This window comes from Salvelinus sp. IW2-2015, linkage group LG14 (assembly GCF_002910315.2).
Source record: "Salvelinus sp. IW2-2015 linkage group LG14, ASM291031v2, whole genome shotgun sequence".
Classification (NCBI taxonomy): domain Eukaryota; kingdom Metazoa; phylum Chordata; class Actinopteri; order Salmoniformes; family Salmonidae; genus Salvelinus; species Salvelinus sp. IW2-2015.
The window spans coordinates 43350618-43375778 of NC_036854.1; the positions used below are offsets into that span (position 1 = coordinate 43350618).

Genomic DNA, 25161 nt, shown 5'->3' on the forward strand with positions numbered 1-25161 from the left:
GACGCTGATTGAGCTTTGATTTTTGGCAGGTTTCGGATGCCATAGAACATACAGCACACGCATGCGCTTTTACGGCAGTCTCAGTGCAGCGATGGCGTCTTCCATTGCGGTGTGTAGGTTGCATATGAGGGGCAGACTCTCTAAATGCTTTAAAAAAGTAGATTCATGTTTTCAAAGAAAGTTCGGAACTAATACTGCTGCTACGAAGACCGATGCACCCAATAAGAAATATAAAATCGGTAGGTTTCTCATCCACCGAGCACACACACAACATGGCTGTAGCCACATGACTTGTAACGTTAGATTGCTYACGTTGCTACCTAGCTAAATGTGACCGACCGGCTCAAATAGGTCTTATGTAGRAACATTTGCATTTTATGTATTTGTTTACATTGGATAAAGTAGAGACTCAGAGCTACAAAATGGTGTATCATCATTTTTGAGGAACAATGGTTAAGTAATTCTGCTTTGAAAGTTGATAAACTTGTTATCTCACTTTTGAGAAAATGGCCTTTTGAATGTTTTGGTACCTAGTGAAGAGCTCTAATTTGTCTACACCCATTCAGCATTGTTCACACCCTCTTAAGCTTTAGCCCCACCCATCTCGTTTCGATCTCGGATCGTTCAGAGCGCACGCTCGACGCTCTGGCCGATGATTTGTTTACCTCTGGTAGACCTCTGGTAGACTGGACAATAGAACGAGTCAAAATTCACCCAAGGCTGAAAAATGGCTAAATAAGCTGGAATAATAAGCTTGGTTAAGCTGGAACACTAGCGTGAGGAGCTCAACGTTCCAAGGGCAAAGTGTATTTCGTGGCTAGCGTTTGATGACAAGGGAATACTGCCCGCCCATACATCATTAGAAAGAGGAGATTAAAATGCTGTCCAATTAAAAAAAWTTAAAAGAATAATCCAAATATACACACTGTGAGATATTTGGCGAAATAGACAGACGTACCTATATTTCCCTACAGGAAACAATGGGAGGACCTCAGAGTTCCATGATTAATTTGTTGTTGTTTACATTTGAACTACAAACAACGTTTGCAGGTGTCATTGCCAACAATAGCAAAGCAGGCTTTGTGACGTAGAACAATAAGCTGGGAATAGAACTTTCAGAAGGCGAGTTGGTTCCACCATGTTCAATAGAACTAATAGGAGCTGGCAGGGTGAAAATTGCCCTAAAATAAGGCCTGTTTTTTTTTTGCGTTACTTCAAAACTATGGCAAGCAGCTGGGACATATGTTAATATTATGAAACTGGGCTCCACGGCGGATGCAATGAACTAGTTTTTATAAGAAAAAAGCATTGTTAAAAATGTCATGTGTCCAGCCTACATCTGGATAACATGAAAACAGCCTATTTCATTAAGTATTTTTGCTGACTTTACTGACACTGGCCGTATTCAACGGGTGTTGTGCGTTTGTAAATTCAGCAGTTATTCTGCACTCTGGCATACTCAGACTGAATTTACGAATGCACCCGAAATGGTTACTTGCGTAGTGGAGTCTTTTGTTAACACTTGTAGCTAGCTAGGTAAACAATGAACCTAGCTAGGTAAACAATGTGTAAGATCTATACACGTAACGTTATCTAGTGAAACAACAACCATGAACAGTGCCAAATCATGTCGTTACTACCCTGCYTGAATCTGTTGGGAGCTAACCAACCAGGTTCAATGTTAGCTAGCTATCATTAGGCTCTAACTAGCCAAGCAAACAGCTCTGGGATACGAATAATAACATCATACACATACCGTTAGCTAGGGAGCCAGCCAGCTAACGTTAGCTAGCTAACAGTACACTTTAGCTTGAAATGAAATCACTTTCTTGCAAAATAGAAACGTGTAATATCTGAAAATGTGGCAAGCTCGACTATCTTACCCGTATACATCATCATGCATGATGGACGCATCTCCCTGTCACGGATGCCATGCCACGGTTTCCCTTAGTTTGAAGATGCAATCCGGATGACGGGTGTTTGCTCCATCTCTTTAYCTATTCTACTATAATTCCACTGATTTCAAAACTTGATCCTCCAGAAAGTGGAGATCAACACTTATGCAGCTCCACTACACAATACATTAAAAAAAGCCGCGTTCGCCAGGATTACCAACACAGACTGGCCAGCTCAAATAGACAGAAGCTTTCTATATYGCAGACRAATCTGAACTCCTCTCTTGACATGTCCAGCCCACTCATTATCTCAGCTAATCATGGCTAGTGGGAAGGTTGCTGACTTTTTCTGTGGCTTAACCAACTAGGCTCGTAATTTAACAATTGTATTCGTATTTACAGATGGCATACAAGTTTGTTATTAAGGCACATGAAAGTTCACATTTTCCCAGAAGGCATTTCTGGCAAAAAAACGCATTCTGATAATACATTTAAAAAAAGTTTACTTTCAAATGGCTTTCCTGTGAAGTAGTGACCCGCGACATACGCCTGGTTTCCTGAAACGAATCACAAATGTCCATTAATTATAGTGAGCTGCCAGTTCTCCAAAGAGTGTCAATGGATAACTGCTTATCTCCAGCACAAACTCCCTTCCACTTGTCAGATCATGTAGCTAGAGCCATTGTCTCTTGCATGAAATCGACTAGCCCAATAAGCCTAACGTTAAACCAAGGACCTTAGCTACATGTTCTGTTTCGAGACGAATTGGTTCTGGCAGCCAAATAATCTATCTGAACGTGAATAGATTCTCAATTGCGGTACAGTTCTAGAAAAATAAAGCCCTCTACTTTCATATCACGACATACCTACTGTACAACACAGGAGGTTGGTGGCACCTTAATTGGGGAGGACGGGCTCCTGGTAATGGCTGGAGCGGAATGGTATCAAATGCAGTGCAGTCGGAGAGTATTCGGGCCCCTTGACTTTTATTACATTACAGCCTTATTCTAAAATGGTTTAAATAGTGTTTTCCATCATCAATCTACACACAATACCCCATAATGATGAAGCAAACCGTTTTTGAGGGGGCAAATCTATAAAAAATAAACATCACATTTACATAATTATTCAGACCCTTCACTCAGTACTTTGTTGAAGCACCTTTGGCAGCGATTACAGCCTCATCTTCTTGGGTATGATGCTACAAGCTTGGCACACCTGTATTTGGGGAGTTTCTACCATTCTTCTCTGCATTACTGCACAGCTATTTTCAGGTCTCCAGATATGTTCCATCGGGTTCAAGTCCGGGCTCTGGCTGGGCTCCTCAAGGACATTCAGAGACTTGTCCAAAGCCACTCCTGCATTGTTTTGGTTGTGTGCTTAGGGTCGTTGTCCAGTTGGAAGGTGAACCTTGCCCCAGTCTGAGGTCCTGAGCAGATTTTAATCAATGATCTCTGTACTTTGCTCCTTTCCCTCAATGCTGACTATTCTCCCTGCCGCTGAAAAATATCCCCACAGCATGATGCTGCCACCACCATGCTTCACCTTAGGGATGGTGCCAGGTTTCCTCCAGACATGATGCTTGGCATTCAGGCCAAATAGTTGAATCTTGGTTTCATCAGACCAGAGAATCTTCTTTCTCATTGTCTGAGAGTCCTTTAGGTGGCTTTTGGCAAACTCCAAGTGGGCTGTCATGTGCCTTTTACTGAGGAGTGGCTTTTGTCTGGCCACTACCATAAAGGCCTGATTGGTGGAGTGCTGCAGAGATGGTTGTCCTTCTGGAAGGTGCTCCCATTTCCACAGAGGAACTCTGGAGCTCTGTSAGAGTAACCATCGGGTTCTTGGTCACCTCCCTGACCAAGGCCATTCCCCACCGGGCGGCCAGCTCTAGGAAGAGTTTTGGTGGTTCAAAACTTCTTCAATTTAAGAATGATGGAGGCCACTGTGTTCTTGTTGACCTTCAATGTTGCAGAAATGTTTTGGTACCCTTCCTCAGATCTGTGCCTCGACACAATCCTGTCTCGGAGCTCTACGGACAATTCCTTCCACCGCATGGCTTGGTTTTTGCTCTGATATGCACTGTCAACTGTGGGACCTTATATAGACAGGTGTGTGCCTTTCCAAATCATGTCTAATCAATTGAATTTACCACAGGTGGACTCCATTCAAGTTGTAGAAACATCTCAAGGATGATCAATGGAAACAGGATGCACCTGAGATCAATTTTGAGGATCTGAATACTGACAGTACCAGTCAAAAATGTTGACACACCTACTCCTAAGTGTTTTTGTTTATTTGTACTATTTTCTACTCTGTAGAATAATAGTGAAGACATCAAAACAATGAAATAACACATATGGAATCATGTAGTAACCAAAAAAGTAGCCACCCTTTCCCTTGACAGCTTGTTATTGGCGGGAACTGGAACATGCTGTCGTACACGCTGATCCAGAGCATCCCAAACATGCTAAATGAGTGACATGTCTGGTGAGTATGCAGGCCATGGAAGAACTGGGACATTTTCAGCTTCCAGGAATTGTGTAGAGATCCTTGCGACGTGGGGCCGTGCATTATCATGCTGAAACATGAGGTGATGGCAGCGGATTAATGGCACGACAATGGGCCTCAGGATCTGTCCGTAGCTTATGTCTGCCCATATCAATACACCGCCACCACCACGGGGCACTCTGTTCACAACGTTGACATCAGCAAACCGCTTGCCCACATGTTGTCTGCCATCTGCCTGGTACAGTTGAAACTGGGATTCATCAGTGAAGAGCACACTTCTCCAGCATGCCAGTGGCCATCAAAGGTGAGCGTTTGCCATCTGAAGTCGGTTACGACGCCAAACTACAGTCAGGTCAAGACCCTGGTGAGGATGACGAGCATGCAGATGAGCTTCCCTGAGGCGGTTTCTGACAATTTGTGCAGAAATTCTTTGGTTGTGCAACCCCACAGTTTCATCAGCTATCCAGGTGGCTGGTCTCAGACGGTCCCGCATGTGAAGAAGTTGGATATGGAGGTCCTGGGCTGGTGTGGTTACACGTGGTCTGTGGTTGTGAGGCTGGTTGGACGTACTGCCAAATTCTCTAAAACGACATTGGAGGTGGCTTATGGTAGAGAAATTAATATTAAATTCTCTGGCAACAGTTCTGGTGGACATTCCTGCAGTCAGCATGCCTATTGCCTGCTCCCTCAAAACTTGAGACATCTGTATCATTGTGTTGTGACAACTGCACATTTTAGAGTYGCCTTTTATTGTCCCCATCACATTGGGGACATTGTAATGATGTGTAATGATGCTGTTTAATCACCTTCTTGATATGCCACACCTGTCAGGTGGATGGATTATCTTGGCAAAGCAGAAATGCTCACTAACAGGGATGTAAACAAATTTGTTCACAAAATCTGAGAGAAATACGCTTTTTGTGTGCATGGAACATTTCTGGGATCTTTTATTTCGGCTCAAGAAACATGAGGACCAACAATTTGCATGTTGCATTTTATATATTTGTTCAGAATAATTAGCGCAGGTACTCCTCTTTCTAACGTCTGTTTTCCATTAACAAGCGCTGTAACATGGACATATGGCAGTGTGAGAACCTTAACCCTATAAAGGTAGTGTAGTAATCAAACATTTTTMGTTTTTTGAAAATGAATTATTGCTGATATGAAAGATGCATTCCTTATGTTTCCAAAACCGTTCAGAACGAGCGTCCGGGTTCTTTAATAAAACTCCCCCGGCCAGAACATACTGAAGGTAGCGTCTATGGATGTTATAAATTAACTTGCCATGATGTGACTCTTTGTTTTTGCCTTGTCTTTAGAATCATATGATGGCTAGATTGCGACATGGGGTTACGATTTCCAGACCAAAGCCAATGATATCATCTTGCTAAAGTATGTCTGTCTGTTTTCTTGGTTTTAGACTCAAAGGATAGAAACAAATCTTTTTACACAGTCCAAGAGGAGAAGATAGAGCAGGCAGAGAGATCTGTCCTTATCAGCTGCCCGGCCAAAACCAACGAGAAAAAGTTCCTCAACTATTTATCCAGACATGGAGATATCAACAAATGTTTCTTTTATGAAAGCTACGTAAGTATTTCAGTTGTGCTAAGATATGAGTCTACAAATAAACACTCKGAAATAAATAAATAAAAAGAAGATAACTGACTGTGCTGTCACTGTGCTCATGTTTGACCTTCCAGGGTACATATGCTGTGGTGGAGTTTTCCAACAAGGAGAGCCTCACATCACTCCACGAAGGGACGGCCATCCCCAGTATCAACCATGAAGCTACAGTGCCTTTCAAGTCCAGACTGCTTTCGCTCAGGAACGCTGGTCCTGTAGACATGTCCAATGGCCAGTCCGCCCCTCAGTGCCAACCACAGACCACCATACACATTAACGAKCTCATACAGAGACTGTCCAAAGAAGACAGTGTAGGTCTACATGGCCTGGTTTCAAATACTAGCTAAACGACTGAGGTTGTCTGTCTGTCAATAAAGATTAGCATAGAAACATACAGTACCAGTCAAAAGTTTGGACACACCTACTCATTCAAGGGTTTTTCTTTATTTTTTTCTATTTTCTACATTGTAGAATAATAGTGAASACATCAAAACTATGAAATAACACATATGGAATCATGTAGTAACCAAAAAAAGTGGTACTACAAACATATCAAAATATATTTTATATGCTTCAAAGTAGCCAGTCTTTGCCTTGATGACAATGTAGAAAATAGTCCCCAAAAATTAAGAAAAYCCCCTGAATGAGTAGGTGTCCACATTTTTGACTGGCACTGTATGTCTCAGGGACAACGTGTAGGTATTGTTAGCTTTTGTGATAATTGTTTCCAAGATATTCAACTATATTGTTGGTTAACAAGGATCTCCAGATAACCCTGGCTTTAGGCTTAATATTGAACACACAAATAATAACACTGTTTTGGTGTTCTCTCTTTCTTTATCTCAGATAGACCAACAGATCTCCTCCCTTACAGAGACGTACCAGCTGACGGAAGAGAACGTCTGCCTGCGCTTCCTGGTCTGCTCCCTTCTAAAGGACATAGCTGCTGCATATTTCCCAGAATGCACCATTCGGCCCTTTGGCTCCTCCGTGAACGGCTTCGGGAAGCTGGGCTGTGACCTAGACATGTTTCTGGACCTGGACGGCATCAGTGGAAGAAATCTGAAAAGGGTGAGGATGAGGACTAGAAACCACATCAGTCCCGTTCAGTAGGGCACACCGTAGCAAAAGGCCTGTCAACGGGGGAAAKAATATCTGTTTTGTTATTGGACAAGCTTAGGTAGGAATCTACGAGAAAAACACATCAGGGCTGTTTCCCAAAAGCTTRGTAGCGCTGAAATTAGATCATATAAGCAATGGAGGAAAGATTATGTTAGTGCTACAAAGCTTCCGGGAATCTACAAGTGATTATCCCTTARCTTTTTATCATGGTTCTTAGATGACAATTTTGGCCCAGGGTTGTTTTCATACCATAAAACCGCTGTAGAGAGATTTATCTCCTGTTTTCTGCCTCATACCTTCTCCTTTTTTATTAGATTGCCTTTGTTTACATCTATCTTTACAGTAACTCGTGTAAGATAGGACATCAAGAACCTTGTTAATCAGACCCTTACTGTTGTTGAGCTGTAGAACATTTGTTCAAAGAGACAGGGGGGACTTCCTGTAGCAGTTTTTTCTACATTGACATTATAGTGTGGGAAAGGCCCACTAAGGCCTTTATCAGTGCTTCTCTCTCGTGCACTCCCACACACAAACACACACACACACACACACACACACACACTGGGTAAACATTCCGCTAAGAAGGACCTTAGGGAAGTGAGAGATGTGCACAATGCTACAAATCACCATTTCCTCACCTGTAGTCGAGGCTGTTCAGTAGAAACAGAAGACCGTTGTGCGTAATGAGAGTTTGCAGAGCTTGTCAAAGCTCTGTCTTCTATGTGAATGTTGAGTGTCAATCTGACTTGCAAAGATTGACTTGGTTATATAAGATTGAAATGATGCACTTTTCTCTATGTATGGTAGGGTTTAATAGCGGGAACCGGGTTACCGAGATTTTACACCCAAGCCCGTTCTCATTTCCCGAGATAAATAATGTTGAGAAACCGGTATTATTTGTCTAAGTCTGGCTTATCTAAGGCCTTCTCTGCTCTTCTATCTGCATGATCAATCATCAACGCTCAGTGTGAGTGTGTGCTGATGTAGCCTACCTTAGGCCTATTTACTTAAGTCGCCATAAATGGAAAGGGCTGGGTGCGACAGCTTCTCCTACCATGCCACCACGCCATTGCATCAGATCAGCACAGAAAAAAAGAATCCATTGAATATGTCACAACTGGTGAGATGATATGCAGAGAGAGAAGGGGAATTTAGCCGAGATGCAAAAATGCTAAATATGCACATGCGACGTAGCCAATCAACTCTGGCTTCATTCATACATTAGACCAGTCATCACAACACTAGCAGCCTACCATATTTACTCAACATAAAGTCCCCAGTAGAAGGGCAGAGCAATTTGTGACTTTTGGTAATCAGTGGCTGTATTGGGACCGAGTGGCGCAGCAGTCTTAAGGCACTGCATCACAGTGCTATAGGCGTCACTACAGACCCCGGTTTGATCCCGTGCTGTATCACAACCCGGCCGTGATCGCGAGTTCCATAGGGCGACGCACAGTTGGCCCAGCGTCGTCCGGGTTAGGGGAGGGTTTGGCCGGTGTAGGCCGTCTTTGTAAATAAGAATTGGTTCTTAACTGACTTGCCTAGTTAAATAAAATATAAAAATTGGAGGGGGAGTGGTTTTATCTATTTTCTGAGTGTATATAACCAGCTCCTCAGTCTCCATCTCAGTGTGCTTCATTCTATAGCTAGAGGACTCCTGATATCTCCAGGAGGGATAAATACTATTTTTTTAAATATATACTTATCTGTCGTGGTCTAGTACTGTCTTTTTGCTAGCTAGGACCCTCTACTTTAAGTGCTGCCTGTTTTCCCAGTAGCCTACTTGGTGTGTGAACTGCTGACTGATCATCATATGCAGAAGTTGTTGACACATCAACCAGGATCAAGGGGCAGGGCAATATGTGACTTGTTTTGGTAGTCAGTGGCTGTATTGGGAGGGGAGGGGTTTCACCTCTCCTAGGCAATCAGCAATTACTACAGGGAGTTGTGCTCTCCACCTCTGCTAGGCAATTAGCAATTATTGTCAGTTCTTCAGTCTCCCCTGGTTTCTCAGCAGCAGCTGTAAGCGGCGGTTTTGTCGCATAACTAGGACCGTTGCCGAAACGACAGTTCTGCTGAGTTCTGCGGGGAAGGAAAGAGAGGAGGGCTTCACATCACTCTCTTGAGTATCTTACCTAGTTATTTACAGATCATCTCATTTTGTAGCTTTGTCAACTATATGTGTGTTTTCTACACCTGTTCACACCTCTCCCTGTAGGCGTTAGACGCTCCCCACCCCTGGTCTGCAACCCTTTAATTTAGTGTACCCTGCGCGCACATCCCATGTGGAATTCCGGGTCTCTGGCTGCGTTTGGAACTTCTGGTCTGCGGTCAAGAACACTGAGTTAATCTCAGCCTTTGCTACCCATCAGTCCCTTGACTTTTTGGCCCTGACTGAGACAGGGATCACCCCAGAGAACTCTGCTGCTCTTTCTTCTAGCTATGTTTTCTCTCATAGTCTGAGAGAATCTGGTCATCGTGGTCTAATTATTTCTCCTAAGTGGAGATTTTCTCTTTTCTACCTGTCCATCTCCTCATTTGAATGCCATGCCGTCACTGTCATTTGTCCACTCAAGCTTAACATTATTGTCATCTATCACCCACCAGGTGCCCTGGGAGAGTTCCTCAAGTTCCCCTTGACACCTTGATAATCTAATTCCCGAACGATGGCTCACCGCTCTTCGTACTTGGCTCACCGCTCTTCGTACTTGGCTCACCGCTCTTCGTACTTGGCTCACCGCTCTTCGTACTTTTCTGTCTCCCTTTCCTCCAGCCCCTACTCAGATGGTCATGCACCTAAATCATTCCTCCAGCCCCTACCTAGATGGCCATTCTACTAAATCATTCCCTCTCCTGATTCTGCCTTTTCAAACCTACTTTCCTCCCTTTCCGCATCCTATGACTCGCACTGTCCCCTTTTCTCCAGGCCGGCTCGCCCTCCCTCCTGCTCCGTGGCTGAATGACTCATTGTGAGCTTACAGAACAGGACTGTGGGCAGCTGAGCGAAAATGGAGGAAAACTTCTGGAGGACCTATCATCCTTTCCCTCCCTCCTTTCTACCTTCTCTTCCTCTGTATCTGCTGCTAAAGCCACTTTCTACCACTCTACATTTCAAGCTTCTGCCTCTAACCCTAGGAAACTCTTTTCCACCTTCTCCCTCCCTCTCTGCCTACAACGTTTTCAACCACTTTTAGAAAAAGGTTGACGACATCGGCTACTCCACTGGTCTCTCACACAGAACTACCCTACGCCTTGACCTCTCTCTCCAGATGACATCCTGCAACTAGTGAGGTCTGGCCGCCCGACAACCTGCCCGCTCGACTCATCCCCTCCTCCCTTCTCCAGACCATCTCTGGAGACCTTCTCCCAGTCATCCCTTCTCTCCTAAACTCATCCCTGACCACTGGCTGCATCCTCTCTGACTTCAAAATGGCCCGAGTTGCTCATCTCTTCAACCAACACCAACCTGTATCCCCTTTCTTTCCAAAACACGTGCTGTCTCTGATCAACCTTCTCGTTATCGCTCTCAGAACGATCTTGACCCTAACCAGTCAGGTTTCAAGATGGGTCACCCAACTGAGACTACTCTCCACACTGCCAAAGCTGAGTCTCTCCTCTGTTCATCCTCCTAGACCTATCCGCTGCCTTCGACACCGTGAACCGTCAGATCCTCCTCTCCACCCTCTCAGGGCTCGGTGTCTCAGGCTCTGCACACTCTTGGATTGCATCTTATCTGGCAGGCCGCTCCTACCAGGTGATGTGGAGAGGATCTGTGTCTGCACCACGTACTCTCACTACTGGTGTCACCCAGGGCTCAGTTCTAGGCCCTCTCCTCTTCTCTCTACACCAAGTCACTCGGTCATATCCTCACATGGTCTCTCCTATCATTGCTATGCGGATGACACTCACTACTTTTCTCCTTCCCTCCCTTCTGACACCCAGGTGGCGACACGCATCTCTCTGTGCCCGGCAGATATCTCAACTTGGATGTCGGCTCAACCTCGACAAGACGGAACTGATCTTCCTCCCGGGGAAGGCCTGCCCGCTCCAAGACCTCTCCATCACGGTTGACAACTCAACAGTGTCACCCTCCCAGAGTGCAAAGAATCGTGGCGTGACTCTGGACAACACCCTGTCGTTCTTTGCAAACATCAAAGCAGTGACCCGCTCCTGCAGGTTCATGCTCTACAACATCCGTAGAGTACGATCCTACCTCATACAGGAAGCGACCTAATCCAGGCACTTGTCCTCTCCCTTCTGGACTACTACAACTCTCTTTTGGCTGGGCTCCCTGCTTTTGCCATCCAACCCCTACAACTTCAGAATGCAGCAGCCAGCCTGGTTTTCAACCTTCCCAAGTTCTCTCATGCACTCTGCTTCTCAGCACACTCCACTGGCTTCTAGTTGAAGCTCGCATCCACTACAAGACCATGGTGCTTACTTACGGAACCCTACCTTCAGGCTCAGCTCAGTCAAAGCTGTTCTTTGTCCTGGCGCCGCTATGGTGGAACCAGCTTCCTCCTGAAGCTAGGACAGCAGAGTCCCTTCCCATCTATCGAGAACGTCTGAAACCCTACTTCTTCAAACAGTATTTTAAATAATCCTCCTCCTCACCTCGACCACCCCCCCCTAGCTCTGACTCTACGGACAGCTACGTTATCGAGGGAAAAATGTGCTTTCTATGTGGTTGTCCCACCTAGCTATCTTAAGATGAATGCACTAACTGTAAGTCGCTCTGGATAAGAGCGTCTGCTAAATGACTAAATTTGTAAAACGTCCCTTAGGCTACTTCCATGGCTTCTATAAATGTAATTGCTTACTATATGTGCAGGCTACACATGACCTCTGGACGCGGTTAAGGTAGACAATTCCCTGTGACAGTCACCACAATAAGCGGGATATCATGAAGTCAAACCTGCCATCACCTTCCCAAACTCCCCCGATAGCCAGGTGCAAGGGGAGAGAGAGAAGTGTCAACAAGCTGTCTGACATTTTTCAGTCAACGGTAGGGTAAAGCGAATGTAATGTTTACTAGACCTATAGTAATATTTTACTGGTCGACCAACTTCTTTATAGGCTACCTCAACGAAACGGTGTGGTGACTTTGAGAGAACTTTGATTAAATTGCAACGAATATAACAAGAAATTAGATTAATGTATATATATTTCTCCATTAACAGTGGTATAATCCTGTCAGATTTTTTCCCCCGCTGGCATTATATGCTTTTTAATAGAACGGGAATACCGGGATGCCTTGTAGATTCTCTGGGAGAATATTAAACCGTTGTGTGGGCAGGCACATGCAATTGTTAGTGTCTATGTCGTCCATACATTTTTTTTTCAGCCTTGGCCTGCCATCTTCACTCACAAAACTCACTGTAACCCTATGCATTTTAACACTGTTTCAGTAATGAAAAATGTAATGTCCCATCTGCCCAGCCAAAAGCAGGGCTCTCCTTGGAGTACCAGACAAAGAGGTCTGCGTCTGAGCGGGCGGGTACCCAGAGTATCCTGTCTGTGATCGGGGAGTGTGTAGACCAGTTTGGTCCTGGCTGTGTCGGGGTGCAGAAGATCCTCCAGGCTCGCTGTCCCCTGGTCCGATTCGCCCACCAACCATCAGGGTTCCAGTGTGACCTCACGGCTAACAATAGGTAACACGCACGGTCACAGATCAAACTTTTTTGTTGTTGTTGGTTTAATCAGTCTCAAACAGAAGTTGGTTTACATCCATTGTGGTTAATCATCAGTGTGATTAAATTAGAACAACTTTTATGACGCTTAACCAGTGCTTTTTAAACAATTGTGACTCATGAAAGCATACTTCTGCCTGCCTAGATGCGATTTTGAATTGTTAATCTTTAAAGTTCACCTTTTCACAGAACTATTAGTCACCTTTTTTAAATGGCATTTAGCCCTCATGCTTTATTGGAACTCTCTAACGTGTTAGTTCCTCGTTGCCCTTAATCTACTGGCGTTGCACAAACGAGACAGAAACTGAAGTTATGTAGAAACTGCTCTGTATGCTGGTTCCAAGCTGGCTAGACCAAAACTGGTCGAGCACCAGAGAGATGGGGGGGGGGGGAAGAAGAGGGAACAGAGGTGGTTTGTGTCCTGAAACTAGTGCCAGGCACCAATGAGAGAGAGAGAGAGCGGGGCACCAATGAGAGAGAGAGAGAGGCGAGGGCACCAGAGAAGAGGGGGGGGGGGTAAGAAGGAGACAGAAGAGGTGGTTTGTGTCCTGAAACTAGTCAGGGCACCAAGTGAGAGAGAGAGAAGCGAGAGCACCGCAAGACCAGGACCCCAACAACAACCCAAACACCCAGCAAACACCACAACCACCACACATCACAACCAAGACGAGACGAACGAAGAAACCGCCGAGAGCAGAGACAAAAAAAGGCCACAACAACCTCGGCACCCACGAACACCAAAACAAACACCCCCGAACACGAGACAACCAACAACCAGCAAACACACCCCACACCCGGACAAACCCAACAAACGAAGAGAACAGACACAACAAAACACACGCACAACACAGACAGCACACCACACACCGATACAACAACCCAAACACACCAACAACAAACAACGCGCAACCAACACACCAAACACCACAAAACACACAAACAACCACACACAACACAAAAATGACCACAGCACCGGGACACAGACACGAAAACACAACACCAACAAGACTGACAACAAACGACACAAAACCCGGGCGAGCAAACCAACACAACAACCCGGCACCACCACATACCCTCAGCAACAACAGGAGAGCACATCACAAAGCACCACACACCAGACACACACACCAGGCACCACACACCACACACACACACACCAACACACCAAACACACCCCACACCCACAAACACCACACAACCACGGCACCAATGCAGAGCACCCCAGAACCAGCGACGAACGCAACCCAATGAGCACACGAACAGAGCGACAAGCGCACCACACATACCGACGACCGACGCGGACGACAAACACGAAGCCACCCGCACCAATTGTAGCGGGGGGGAGAGAGGCACCACAATGAGGCGGGGGAACCGAACCGAGAACACACACCACCGACAACCAATGAGGGCGGGGACGACGACGGGCACCAATGAGGGGGGGAGACGACGAGGGACACCCAATGAGGGGAGAGAGAGGCACCAATGAGGGGGGGAAGAGGTGCACCAAATGAGGGGGGAAGAGGGCACCAATGGAGGGGGGAGAAGAGGGCACCAATGGAGGGGGGAGAGAGGCACCAATGAGGGGGGGAGAGAGGAGGGCCAATGAGGGGGGATGAGAGAGGGCACCAATGAGGGAGGGGGAGAGAGGGCACAATGAGGGAGGGGAGAGAGGCACCAGAGGGAGGGAGGGGAGAGAGAGAAGGCACCAATGAGGGAGGGGGAGAGAGAGAGGGCACCAATGAGGGAGGGGGAGGGAGAGAGGGCACCAATGAGGGGGGAGAGAGAGAGGCACCAATGAGGAGAGGGGAGAGAGAGAGGGCACCAAATTGAGGGAGGGGGAGAGAGAGGCACCAATGGGAGGCGAGGAGGAGGGCACCAATGAGGAGGGAGAGAGAGAGGCACCAATGAGGGAGGGGGAGAGAGAGGGCACCAAAATGAGGGAGGGGGAGAGAGAGAGGGCACCAATGAGGAGGGGGAGAGAGAGAGGGGCATCAATGAGGTGGGGGGGAGTTTGCCAAATGGAGTGGGGGGAGAGAGAGGGCACAATGAGGGAGGGGGAGAGAGAGAGGGCATCAATGGAGGGCGGGGGAGGTTGCGCCAATGAGGGGGGGAGAGAGAAGGGCACCAATGAGTGAGGGGGGGGAGAGGCACCAATGAGGGAGGGAGGGGGGGAGAGAGGCACCAATGAGGGAGGGGGAGAGAGAGAGGCACAATGAGGGAGGGGGGAGAGAGAGGGCACCAATGAGGGGGGGGGAGAGAGAGGGCACCAATGAGGGAAGGGGGGAGAGAGAGGGCACCAATGAGGGAGGGGAGAGAGAGAGGGCACCAATGAGGGAGGGGGAGAGAGAGAGGGCATCAATGAGGCGGGGGAGTTGGCACCAATGAGTGGGGGGGGAGAGAGAGGGCACCAATGAAGTGGGGGGTAGAGAGAGGGCACCAATGAGGTGAAGGGGGGAGAGGGCACAAATGAGGGAGGGGAGAGAGAGAGAGGGGTCCACCAATGAGGAGGGAGGGCCCATTGAGGTGAGGGGTGGAGAGAGGGCACCAATGAGGGAGGGGGAGAGAAGAAGGGCAACCCAATGAGGAAGAGAGGGCCTAGGGGGGTGAGAGAGAGAGGCACCCAATGAGGGAGGGGGAGAGAGAGAGTGGCATCAATGAGCGGCGGGGAGGAGTTTGCCACCAATGAGTGGGGGGGAGAGAGAGGCACCAATGAGTTGGGGGAAGAGAAGAAGGTGGCACCAATGAGTGAGGGGGGAGAGAGAGGGCACCAATGAGGTTGAGCGGGGGGAGAGGGCACCAATGAGGGAGGAGGGGGGGAGAGAGAGACCACCAATGAGGGAGGGGGAGAGAAGAGAGGGCACCAAGGAGGGAGGGAGAGAGAGGGCACCAATGCAGCGAGATGGGAGCGGAGAGAGAGGGCACCAATGAGGGAGGGGGGAGGAGAGAGAGAGAGAGAGGGCACCAATGAAGAGAGAGGAGAGAGGGGCACCAATGAGAGAGAGGCACCATTGAGTGGCGGGAGCGAAGAGAGAGGGGGCACAATGAAGGTGGGGGGGCGAGAGAGAGAGGGCACCAATGAGTGGGGGAGCGAGAGAGAGAGGGCACCAATGAGTGGGGGAGAGAGAGTGCAAAAGGGAGATTGCTTGTTGTTTCACTTCTTCTCTTGGTCCGACGGATACTGTGGTTAGCCTGAGAGTGAAGCAACCACATACACACCTGCTGATGTTCAGAAACAAACCCACCCATGCCTCACTTTATTAGGGAGTAGAATAGAGCGGGTTTCTCAATGCTTATGTTAAATCATACAAGGGTGTGGTTATGCACGGTTTGTCATACGGAACCTTTCAAAATAGAGGGATGTTTTGGTACTAAGTGAGAATTGTAAAGTTCAGCTAAATGCTGCCCTCTGGAGGATAACTTCTGTAACCGTCATGGTTTCTAACATCAGATTGAGATGTTTTGTACAGAGAATATATCATATCAAACAAATATATATCAGATCGAAAATACCATGTTATACATGTTATAAATTAAAATATTAGGAATGGTGATAGAAATTAATGTAAGAAAGATCAATTAAAAGGCGCAGACAGGGTCAAGTGTCTCATTTAATACGACTACTGTAGTCTTAACTGTCATTCTGTGTGTCCACAGGGTGGCGATGAAGAGCTCGGAGCTTCTGTACCTGTATGGAGGGCTGGACCGGCGGGTGCGTTGCCTGGTGTTCAGTGTCCGGTGCTGGGCTCGGGCCCACAGTATCACCAGCAGCATATCTGGAGCCTGGATCTCAAACTTCTCTCTCACTGTCATGGTCCTCTTCTTCCTCCAGAGGAGGACTATTCCTATACTACCCACCCTGGACCACCTCAAGGAACTAGCAGGTATCTTACAATGGAGCACTGTGACAATTTAATTTAACAATCAATACTATCGGTATGTCACCTCCAAAGAGCTAGCAAGTAGTAGTCTGTGGTTGTGCATTGTTACACTTCCTAGTTGTATTCAGAAAGGTGGAAATTGACATTCAGCAGGTAGCAATGGACCACTGAGCGAGTGGCAATTGGGTTATTAAATTATTATTTATTTAATTGCAATCAATTGATTGTTGAGCCTCGTTGTCAACAAATATCTGTGTTGGTGTAGTGCAGTGATGCTCATAATCCTGCTTCCCTTGTCACCTTGGCTCTCAGATAATTGCATTCCTCCCTCCATCTACCTTAGCCTAGACAGAGACACTATCCCAGGCAGCATCACATAGTGCTTACAGCACTATAAAGGCCCCATCACTCTGGCAGGGGCCAAGACCCTCCCAGCATTGGGCATCTATTTAGTCACACGCGCGCGCGCGCGCGCGCATAGCAAATTCATACACACCACCGGCCTCTGACCCTCGGCTGACACGGTCAAGAAGATTGGTACCAAGGCTCTGATGGAGAGCCAAGCTTGATCAGAAATCTTTATTTTCCTATTTTTTTCTCTGTTTTCCCTCTTCTTTCTCTCGATTGTAATTGCTCTCTTTGACCTCTTTCTCCTTTTTTTGCTCTATCCATCCCACTCTCTCTTCAGTTTTCTGAGTGACAACATTCATATTTTAAGGCCCTATAAAATCTGCGTTGTGGAGGGAATAACGTAATCCAGACGTTAATCCAAGATGGCGTAGCAGTCGGACATGTGTTTGCGTTGTCCCGTCTTGTCCCATGTAAAGAGTCGGTTTCGTGGTTTTTATTCATATTTTTAATCTCACTTTCCACCTACGATCTAAATATACATTCCTCTAACCCGCCTCACCCAATGTGGTACGTATCTGCTATTTTTATAAGTTATAACTGGAACCTCCATCAGAAGCTAGCCAGCTAACTAGCTAGTAGTCATTGTTAGCCACGGCTAGCGGTCTTCACCTTTTAGCTCAGACACCAGCCAACTTTAGCTCGGTCAATACCTGCCAGTCTGCACAGCGCGATATCAACCCAGAGCATATCGGACTGCTTTTCTCCACCACATCACCGGATTCCTGCCGCAAGCTCTGGGCCATTACACCGGATCATCGCAGCTAGCTAGCTGCAACTGACTAGCTACTGCTGGCTAACGCCTCTGTCCCGAAGCAAGCACCAGTTAGCCTTCTCCCGGTTAGCTGAAGAGGTGTACCCGCTAATTCGTGGGCTACAATACCTCTTTTGCCAATTGGCCTGGACCCTTTATTGCCGACACGGAGCCCTGCCGATCCATCACGACTGGTCTGCCGACGTAATCGTCCGATGTGGTTTCAACAGGCTTTCCCGTTGCGATGTCGCCGAAGACCCATCTGCTAGCCCCGGCCCGCTAGCTTTCTGAACGCCGTGCGTCCCGCTCGCCTAGCATACTAGCGACTACCGAACGGCTCCCTGACTCATCTATTGCTGCTCATTGGACCCTATGATCACTCGGCTACACATGCATCTCTCTCTAATGTCAATATGCCTTGTCTTCTGCTGGTTCGGTTAGTTATTACGGTTTTATTTCACTGTAGAGCCCCTAGTGCAGCTCAACATGCCTTAGATAACTATTTTGTCACACACCCCACACATGGGGAGACCTCACCTGGCTTAACTGGTGTCTCCAGAAATCCAAGCTCTCTCACCGTCACTCAATGCCTAGGTTTACCCCCACTGTACTCACACCCTACCATACCCTTGTCTGTACATTATGCCCTGAATCTATTCTACCGTGCCCAGAAATCTGCTCCTTTTATTCTGTTCCCAACGCACTAGACGACCAGTTCTTATAGCCTTCAGCCGTACCCTTATCCTACTCCTCCTCTGGTGATGTAGAGGTTAACCCAGGCCCTGTAGCCCCCAGCTTTACACCTATTCCCCAGGCGCTCTGTAACCGTAAAAGCCTTGGTTTCATGCATGTTAACGTCAGAAGCCTCCCCCCTAAGTTTGTTTTATTCACTGCTTTAGCACACTCCGCCAACCCTGATGTCCTAGCCATGTCTGAATCCTGGCTTAGGAAGGCCACCATAAATTCTGAAATGTCCATCCTCAACTACAACATTTTCCGTCAAGATAGAACTGCCAAAGGGGGTGGAGTTGCAATCTACTGCATCGATAGTCTGCAGAGGTCTGTCATACTATCCAGGTCTGTGCCCAAACAGTTCGAGCTTCTACTTTTAAAAATAAACCTTTTTCAGAAATAAGTCTCTCACTGTTACCGCTTGTTATAGACCACCCCTCAGCCCCTAGCTGTGCCCTGGACACTATGTGAATTGATTGCCCCCCCATCCATCTTTAGAGTTCATACTGTTAGGTGACCTAAACTGGGATATGCTAAGCACCCCGGCCATCCTACAATCTAAGCTAGATGCCCTCAATCTCCCACAAATTATCAAGGTACCTACCAGGTACAACCCTAAATCCGTAAACATGGGCACCCTCTTAGATATCATCCTGACCAACCTGCCCTCTAAATACACCTCTGCTGTCTTCAACCAGGATCTCAGCGATCACTGCCTCATTGCCTGCGTCCGTAATGGGCCCGCGGTCAAACGACCACCCCTTATCACTGTCAACCGCTCCCTAAAACACTTCAGCGAACAGTGCCACATTAAAAAATTGTAAAACTAATAACAGATATAGCCCTTGGTTCACCCCAGACTTGACTGCCATTGACCAGCACAAAAACAAAGCATCGAATTAGCATCGAATAGCCCCTGCGATATGCAACTTTTCAGGGAAGTCAGGAAACAATATACACAGTCATTTAGGAAAGCTAAGGCTTGCTTTTTCAAACAGAAATGTGCATCCTGTAACACAAACTCCCAAAATTTCTGGGACACTGAAGTCCATGGAGAATAAGAGCACCTCCTCCCAGCTGCCCACTGCACTGAGACTAGGAAACACTGTCATCACTGATAAATACACAATAATAACAATAATAATAATAATGAGAATTTCAATAAGCATTTCTCTACGGCTGGCCATGCTTTCCACCTGGCTACCCCAACCCCGGCCAACAGCTCTGCATCCCCCGCAGCAACTGGCCCAAGCCCCCCCCCCACCACCACTTCTCCTTCATCCAAATCAAGATAAGTGATGTTCTGAAAGAGCTGCAAAATCTGGATCCCTACAAATCAGCTGGGCAAGACAATCTGGACCCTCTCTTTCTAAAATTATCCGCCGCAGTTGTTGCAACCCATATTACTAGCCTGTTCAACCTCTTTCGTATCGTCTGAGATCCCTAAAGATTGAAATGCTGCTGCGGTCATCCCCCTCTTCAAAGGGGGAGACACTCTAGACCCAAACTGTTATAGACCTATACCCGCCCTGCCTTTTGTAGTCTTCGAAAGCCAAGTTAACAAACAGATCACCGACCATTTCGAATCCCACTGCACCTTCTCCGCTATGCAATCTGGTGCAAACCTCAGTCAGGGTCCAAAACAATATCATAACCACCACAGATAAAAGACAGTACTGTGCAGCCGTGTTCATCGTCCTGGCCAAGGCTTTCGACTGTCAATCACTGCATTCTTATCGGCAGACTCTAGCCTTGGTTTCTCAAATGACTGCCTCGCCTGGTTCACCAACTACTTCTCAGAGTTAAGTGTGTCAAATCAGAAGACCTGTTGTCCGACCTCTGGCAGTCTCTATGGGGGTGCCACAGGGTTCATTTCTCGGGCCGACTATTTTCTCTGTGTCTATATCAATGATGTCGCTCTTGCTGCTGGTGATTCTCTGATCCACCTCTACGCAGACAACATCATTCAGTACACATTGGGCCCTTCCTTGGACACTGTGTTAACTAACCTCCAGACGAGCTTCAATGCTATACAACACTCCTTCCGTGGCCTCCATCTGCTCTTAAATTCTAGTCAAACTAAATGCATGCTCTTCAACCGATCGCTGCCTGCATAGCATCCCGCCCAAAGCCTCCTTCACTCATGCTGCCAAACATACCCTCGTAAAACTGACCATCCTGCCGATCCTTGACTTTGGCGATGTCATTTACAAAATAGCCTACAACACTCTACTCAGCATATTGGATGTAGTCTATCACAGTGCCATCCGTTTTGTCACTAAAGCCCTATATACTACCCTCCACTGCGACCTGTATGCTCTCGTTGGCTGGCCCTCGCTACATATTCGTCGCCAAACCCACTGGCTCCAGGTCATCTATAAGTCTTTGCAAGGTAAAGCCCCGCCTTATCTCAGCTCACTGGTCACCATAGCAACACCCACTCGTAGCACGCGCTCCAGCAGGTATATTTCACTGGTCATCCCCAAAGCCAACACCTCCTTTGGCTGCCTTTCCTTCCAGTTCTCTGCTGATAATGACTGGAACGAATTGTAAAAATCACTGAAGCTGGAGACTCATATCTCCCTCACTAAGTTTAAGCGTCAGTTGTCAGAGCAGCTTACCGATCACTGCACCTGTACACAGCCCAACTGTAAATAGCACACCCAACTACCTCATCCCCATATTGTTATTTATTTTTTGCTCTTTTGCACCCCAGTATCTTTACTTGCACATCATCATCTGCACATCTATCACTCCAGTGTTAATGCTAAATTGTAATTATTTCGTCACCATGGCCTGTTATTTGCCTAATCTTCTACATTTGTACACACTGTACATAGATTTTTCTATTGTGTTATTGACTGTACGTTTGTTTATCCCATGTGTAGCTCTGTGTTTTTGTCGCACTGCTTTGCTTTATCTTGGCCAGGTCGCAGTTGTAAATGAGAACTTGTTCTCAACTGGCCTACCTGGTTAAATAAAGGTGAAATAATATATATATTTTTTAACAGAATTCAATAATATTGGAAAATGTATTGAACTTAATTAGTAGGAAATCAACTGTCTCTTGAACATATTAGACAATTCATTAATTTCCCCAAGTTATTGAACAAAATGCATCAGTGATTCGTTTTTTGTTGCAACTTTCTGAAACGGCACAGGAATGCCTGTGTGTGCGTATGCCGTTAGCGATGATGCTAATGATAACCGTCTTCTGGTAGAGATGGCAACACTTTCTCAAAAACCTTCCCAATTAAATGTTAACTCCAAAGTAGCCTATCTGGCATAATGATATCGTGATTATTTGCATCAATCCAGTGGTCATTTGTTTCGCAGAAACAGTCCTTTCCAAATGTTCTCTTGCTGGTGTGCACTAAATTTCTTAGATTTTTCTCAGGACTCAGTGGTCTCCTTTACACTCATGTGAATTGACTTATATCGATGGGGCTTAATTGAAATGTTTCTTTCAGAAGAAATATAAAAAACATATGCATAACCATGGTAGCAATTGAAAGCGAACTGTTTGGAGATAATGGGGAAATGTATTAGACAAAAGGTGAATGCACGACAGTTGAAGACTGAATACAAACATTACGTTGTTGATTTTAAATGTGTATTTTACATTTACTGTTCTTTTCACCGCATTTGTTCACAACAAAATCCGAAAGTACTCTGGATACATTCAGTAACATGATAAGAATATTCCTGGAAAATGGGGTGTAGGTGCAAAGCGTGTGGAAAGCTGTCAAGGCAAAGGGTGGCTACTTTGAAGAATCCCAAATGTAAAATATATTTTGATTTAACACTTTTTTTCTGGTTACTACCTGATTCCATGTGTTATTTCATAGTTTTGATGTCTTCACTATTATTCTACAATGTAAAAAATATAGAGAAATCCTTGAATGAGTAGGTGTCCAAACTTTTGACTGGTACTGTATATATATTTGGAAGAATTGAATTTGTTAACTTTTCCAACTATTGTCTTTCTCTCTCTTTTGAGTCAACTACTCACCACATTTTATGCACTGCAGTGCTAGCTAGCTGTAGCTTATGCTTTCAGTACTAGGTTAATTCTCTGATCCTTTGATTTGGTGGACAACATGCCAGTTCATACTGCAATAGCTCTATTAGGTCGGAGGGCATCCTCCGGAAGTTGTCATAATTACAGTGCAAGTCTATGGAAGAGGGTGAGAACCAGGAGCCTTCTAGGTTTTGTATTGAAGTCAATGTACCCAGAGGGGCTCAGAAGCTAGCTGTCCTCCGGCTACACTATGTTGCTACCGTACAGAGTGCTGCTGAGGCTACTGTAGACCTTCATCGCAAAACAGTGTGTTTTAGTATAGTTTTATCTAAAAATGATAACTTTTTTAAATATTTCATTATTTTTATGAAATTCACTGAGGAGGATGGTCCTCCCCTTCCTCCTCTGAGGAGCCTCCACTGATAGCATGTTACTTTACAGCCACTTCGTTCCAATTTAGGCGCTTATTGGTGCCCAAATCAGCCATTTTCAACCCGTATACAGGTATGAGTGTATAGGGTTAAGCATTGTTCTGGACTTAGAACATCCACTTTTGTTGTTTTCTATTAAAGTTTGATTTTGAGACCTAAAACCTGGAAAAACTAAATGGAGAGAACTGAATTTGGGGGGGGGGGGAAACGGAATCAGGCAAATAATAAAACAGATTTTATGGGTCCCTAATCTTTGTCTTGTTCATGCTGCACAATTCTGGTCCTGAAGGGCCGTGACACTTCTGGTTTTCATCCAGGGACTAATTCAGATCTGGGACACCAGGTGAGTGCAATTAACTACCAAGTAGAAACAAAGCCAGAAGTGTTTTGGCTCTCCAGGACCGGAATTAGGCAGCCCTGGTATTGTTTGTGAACCTCATAGGTGTGTACCGTACATAGACATCTAGTTTATTGTGTGTAATTTACGCTTTCCCCTTTCTCTTATACAAGGCCCTTCATGTGTAATGTGTCATTTGCCTTGTGTGTAGTGTGTCTTACCTTGTGGTATATACCTTATCATTTACCTTATGTTCCCCCACCCCACCCTTTTCTACAAGGCCCTCTAGATAAGAGTGTCATCGAGGGAAACGACTGCACGTTTGTCAGCGACTTCACAAAAATACGACTGCAAGACAACACAGAGACATTAGGTGGGCCCATAGCGTAAATGTGGTGATTTAGTCTTTTATTTCCACATGGAAACAGGTTTCTTCATCAGTATGAATGTGGTGTTTCTTATCACACTCTTGTATTTCCTTTCAGAGCAACTGCTGCAGGAGTTCTTTGAGTTCTACGGAACCTTCGCATTCAACTGCATGTCGATCAATATCAGAAAGGTAACACACAGACACAATGAATGCACACTAATTGGCAGGAGTCAGTGCCCATTAGTGGGGAGAAACATGCCTTTTAATTTTTAKATCTCTTTGAGTTCTGACGGCTACTCAACTTTTACCAGCGCACAGGTTTGAACTTGATATGGTCTAAATCAGGTATTCCCAAACTCCAGGGGTACGCGCAATGCCGTCGGGGGTACGCCAAATAAAAATGTGATTCACATTTTAAAACAAATTGTATATATTTTTTTACATTTTCAAACAGTACATTTATATTATCCAACTGGGGCTATACATTTGGGTGATTTTTTTTTTATTTTTATTTTTTTGCCTGAAGAGCCTCGTTTCACTGCCAAAAATGAAATTAAACCATCTAGTGTTCAGTGAAATAACAACACAATGTCAAATACAGGTAGCCTAGTCAAATAATTAACATCCAATCACATTAACCGTTACTCTCTCGCGGGAAACCTTCACTCTTCCGCAGACATTTAGAAACGAAACCATGACAATTTGAAAAAATAAGCCCCGGGAATTTTGAGGGTGAATTAAGACGACTTTTGAGTAGAAGAAATGTATAAAAGCAACAGATACCATTAATAAGAAGGGGATAAAAGCGTCACATATGGTGAGCTACCGAGTGGCTAGGACAGGCAAGCCCCATACTATTGTGGAGGACTTCCTGCTGCCACGGATATGGCTGGGACAATGCTGGAGGAAAAGGCCCAAAGAAACTATACAGGCAATGCCTTCATCAAACAACACTGTTTCACGACGCATCAGTGACATGGCAGGAAGATGTTTTGAAACAGTTACTGCTTTGCATACAAGCCAGTGAATTCTATGCGTTACAGCTGGATGAGTCAACAGACGTGGCGGGCTTGGCACAGCTCCTGGTATATGTCCGTTACGTTTATGGGGGGTCAATTAAGGAAGACATCCTCTTCTGCAAACCACTGGAAACCAGGACAACATGAGAGGATATTTTAAAGTACTGGACAGCTTTGTGAAATGAAATGGACCCTGATGGTCAAGATGTGTTGGTACAAAGCCTGACAGGGAGACATAGTGGAGTAGTAACGTGCGTGCAAGCAGTTGCTCCCAACTCCACTTGGGTACACTACAGCACCACCGAGAGGCTCTTGCTGCCAACAGCTTGAAAGACGTTTTGGACACTACAGTGAAAATGGTTAACTTTGTTAA

At 46.0% G+C, this 25161-nt stretch overlaps 1 protein-coding gene across 2 annotated transcripts in view; it reads left to right on the forward strand.

Moving 5' to 3' along the window:
* The first annotated feature begins 73 nt into the window (after positions 1-73).
* The window catches only part of mtpap (mitochondrial poly(A) polymerase), a 31168-nt gene continuing 6080 nt past the window's right edge, over positions 74-25161 (forward strand). Inside the window, exons 1-9 of one of the 2 annotated variants that reach the window (XM_024000500.1) lie at positions 74-239; positions 5824-5990; positions 6104-6337; positions 6873-7097; positions 12588-12799; positions 16493-16547; positions 16668-16719; positions 23680-23772; positions 23885-23958. In XM_024000500.1, the coding sequence (XP_023856268.1) occupies positions 92-239; positions 5824-5990; positions 6104-6337; positions 6873-7097; positions 12588-12799; positions 16493-16547; positions 16668-16719; positions 23680-23772; positions 23885-23958 (1260 nt within the window). In that variant the 5' untranslated portion in view covers positions 74-91. Of the gene's footprint in view, positions 240-5823; positions 5991-6103; positions 6338-6872; positions 7098-12587; positions 12800-16492; positions 16720-23679; positions 23773-23884; positions 23959-25161 lie in introns of both variants that reach the window. The other variant, XM_024000499.1, reaches the window with a different exon arrangement.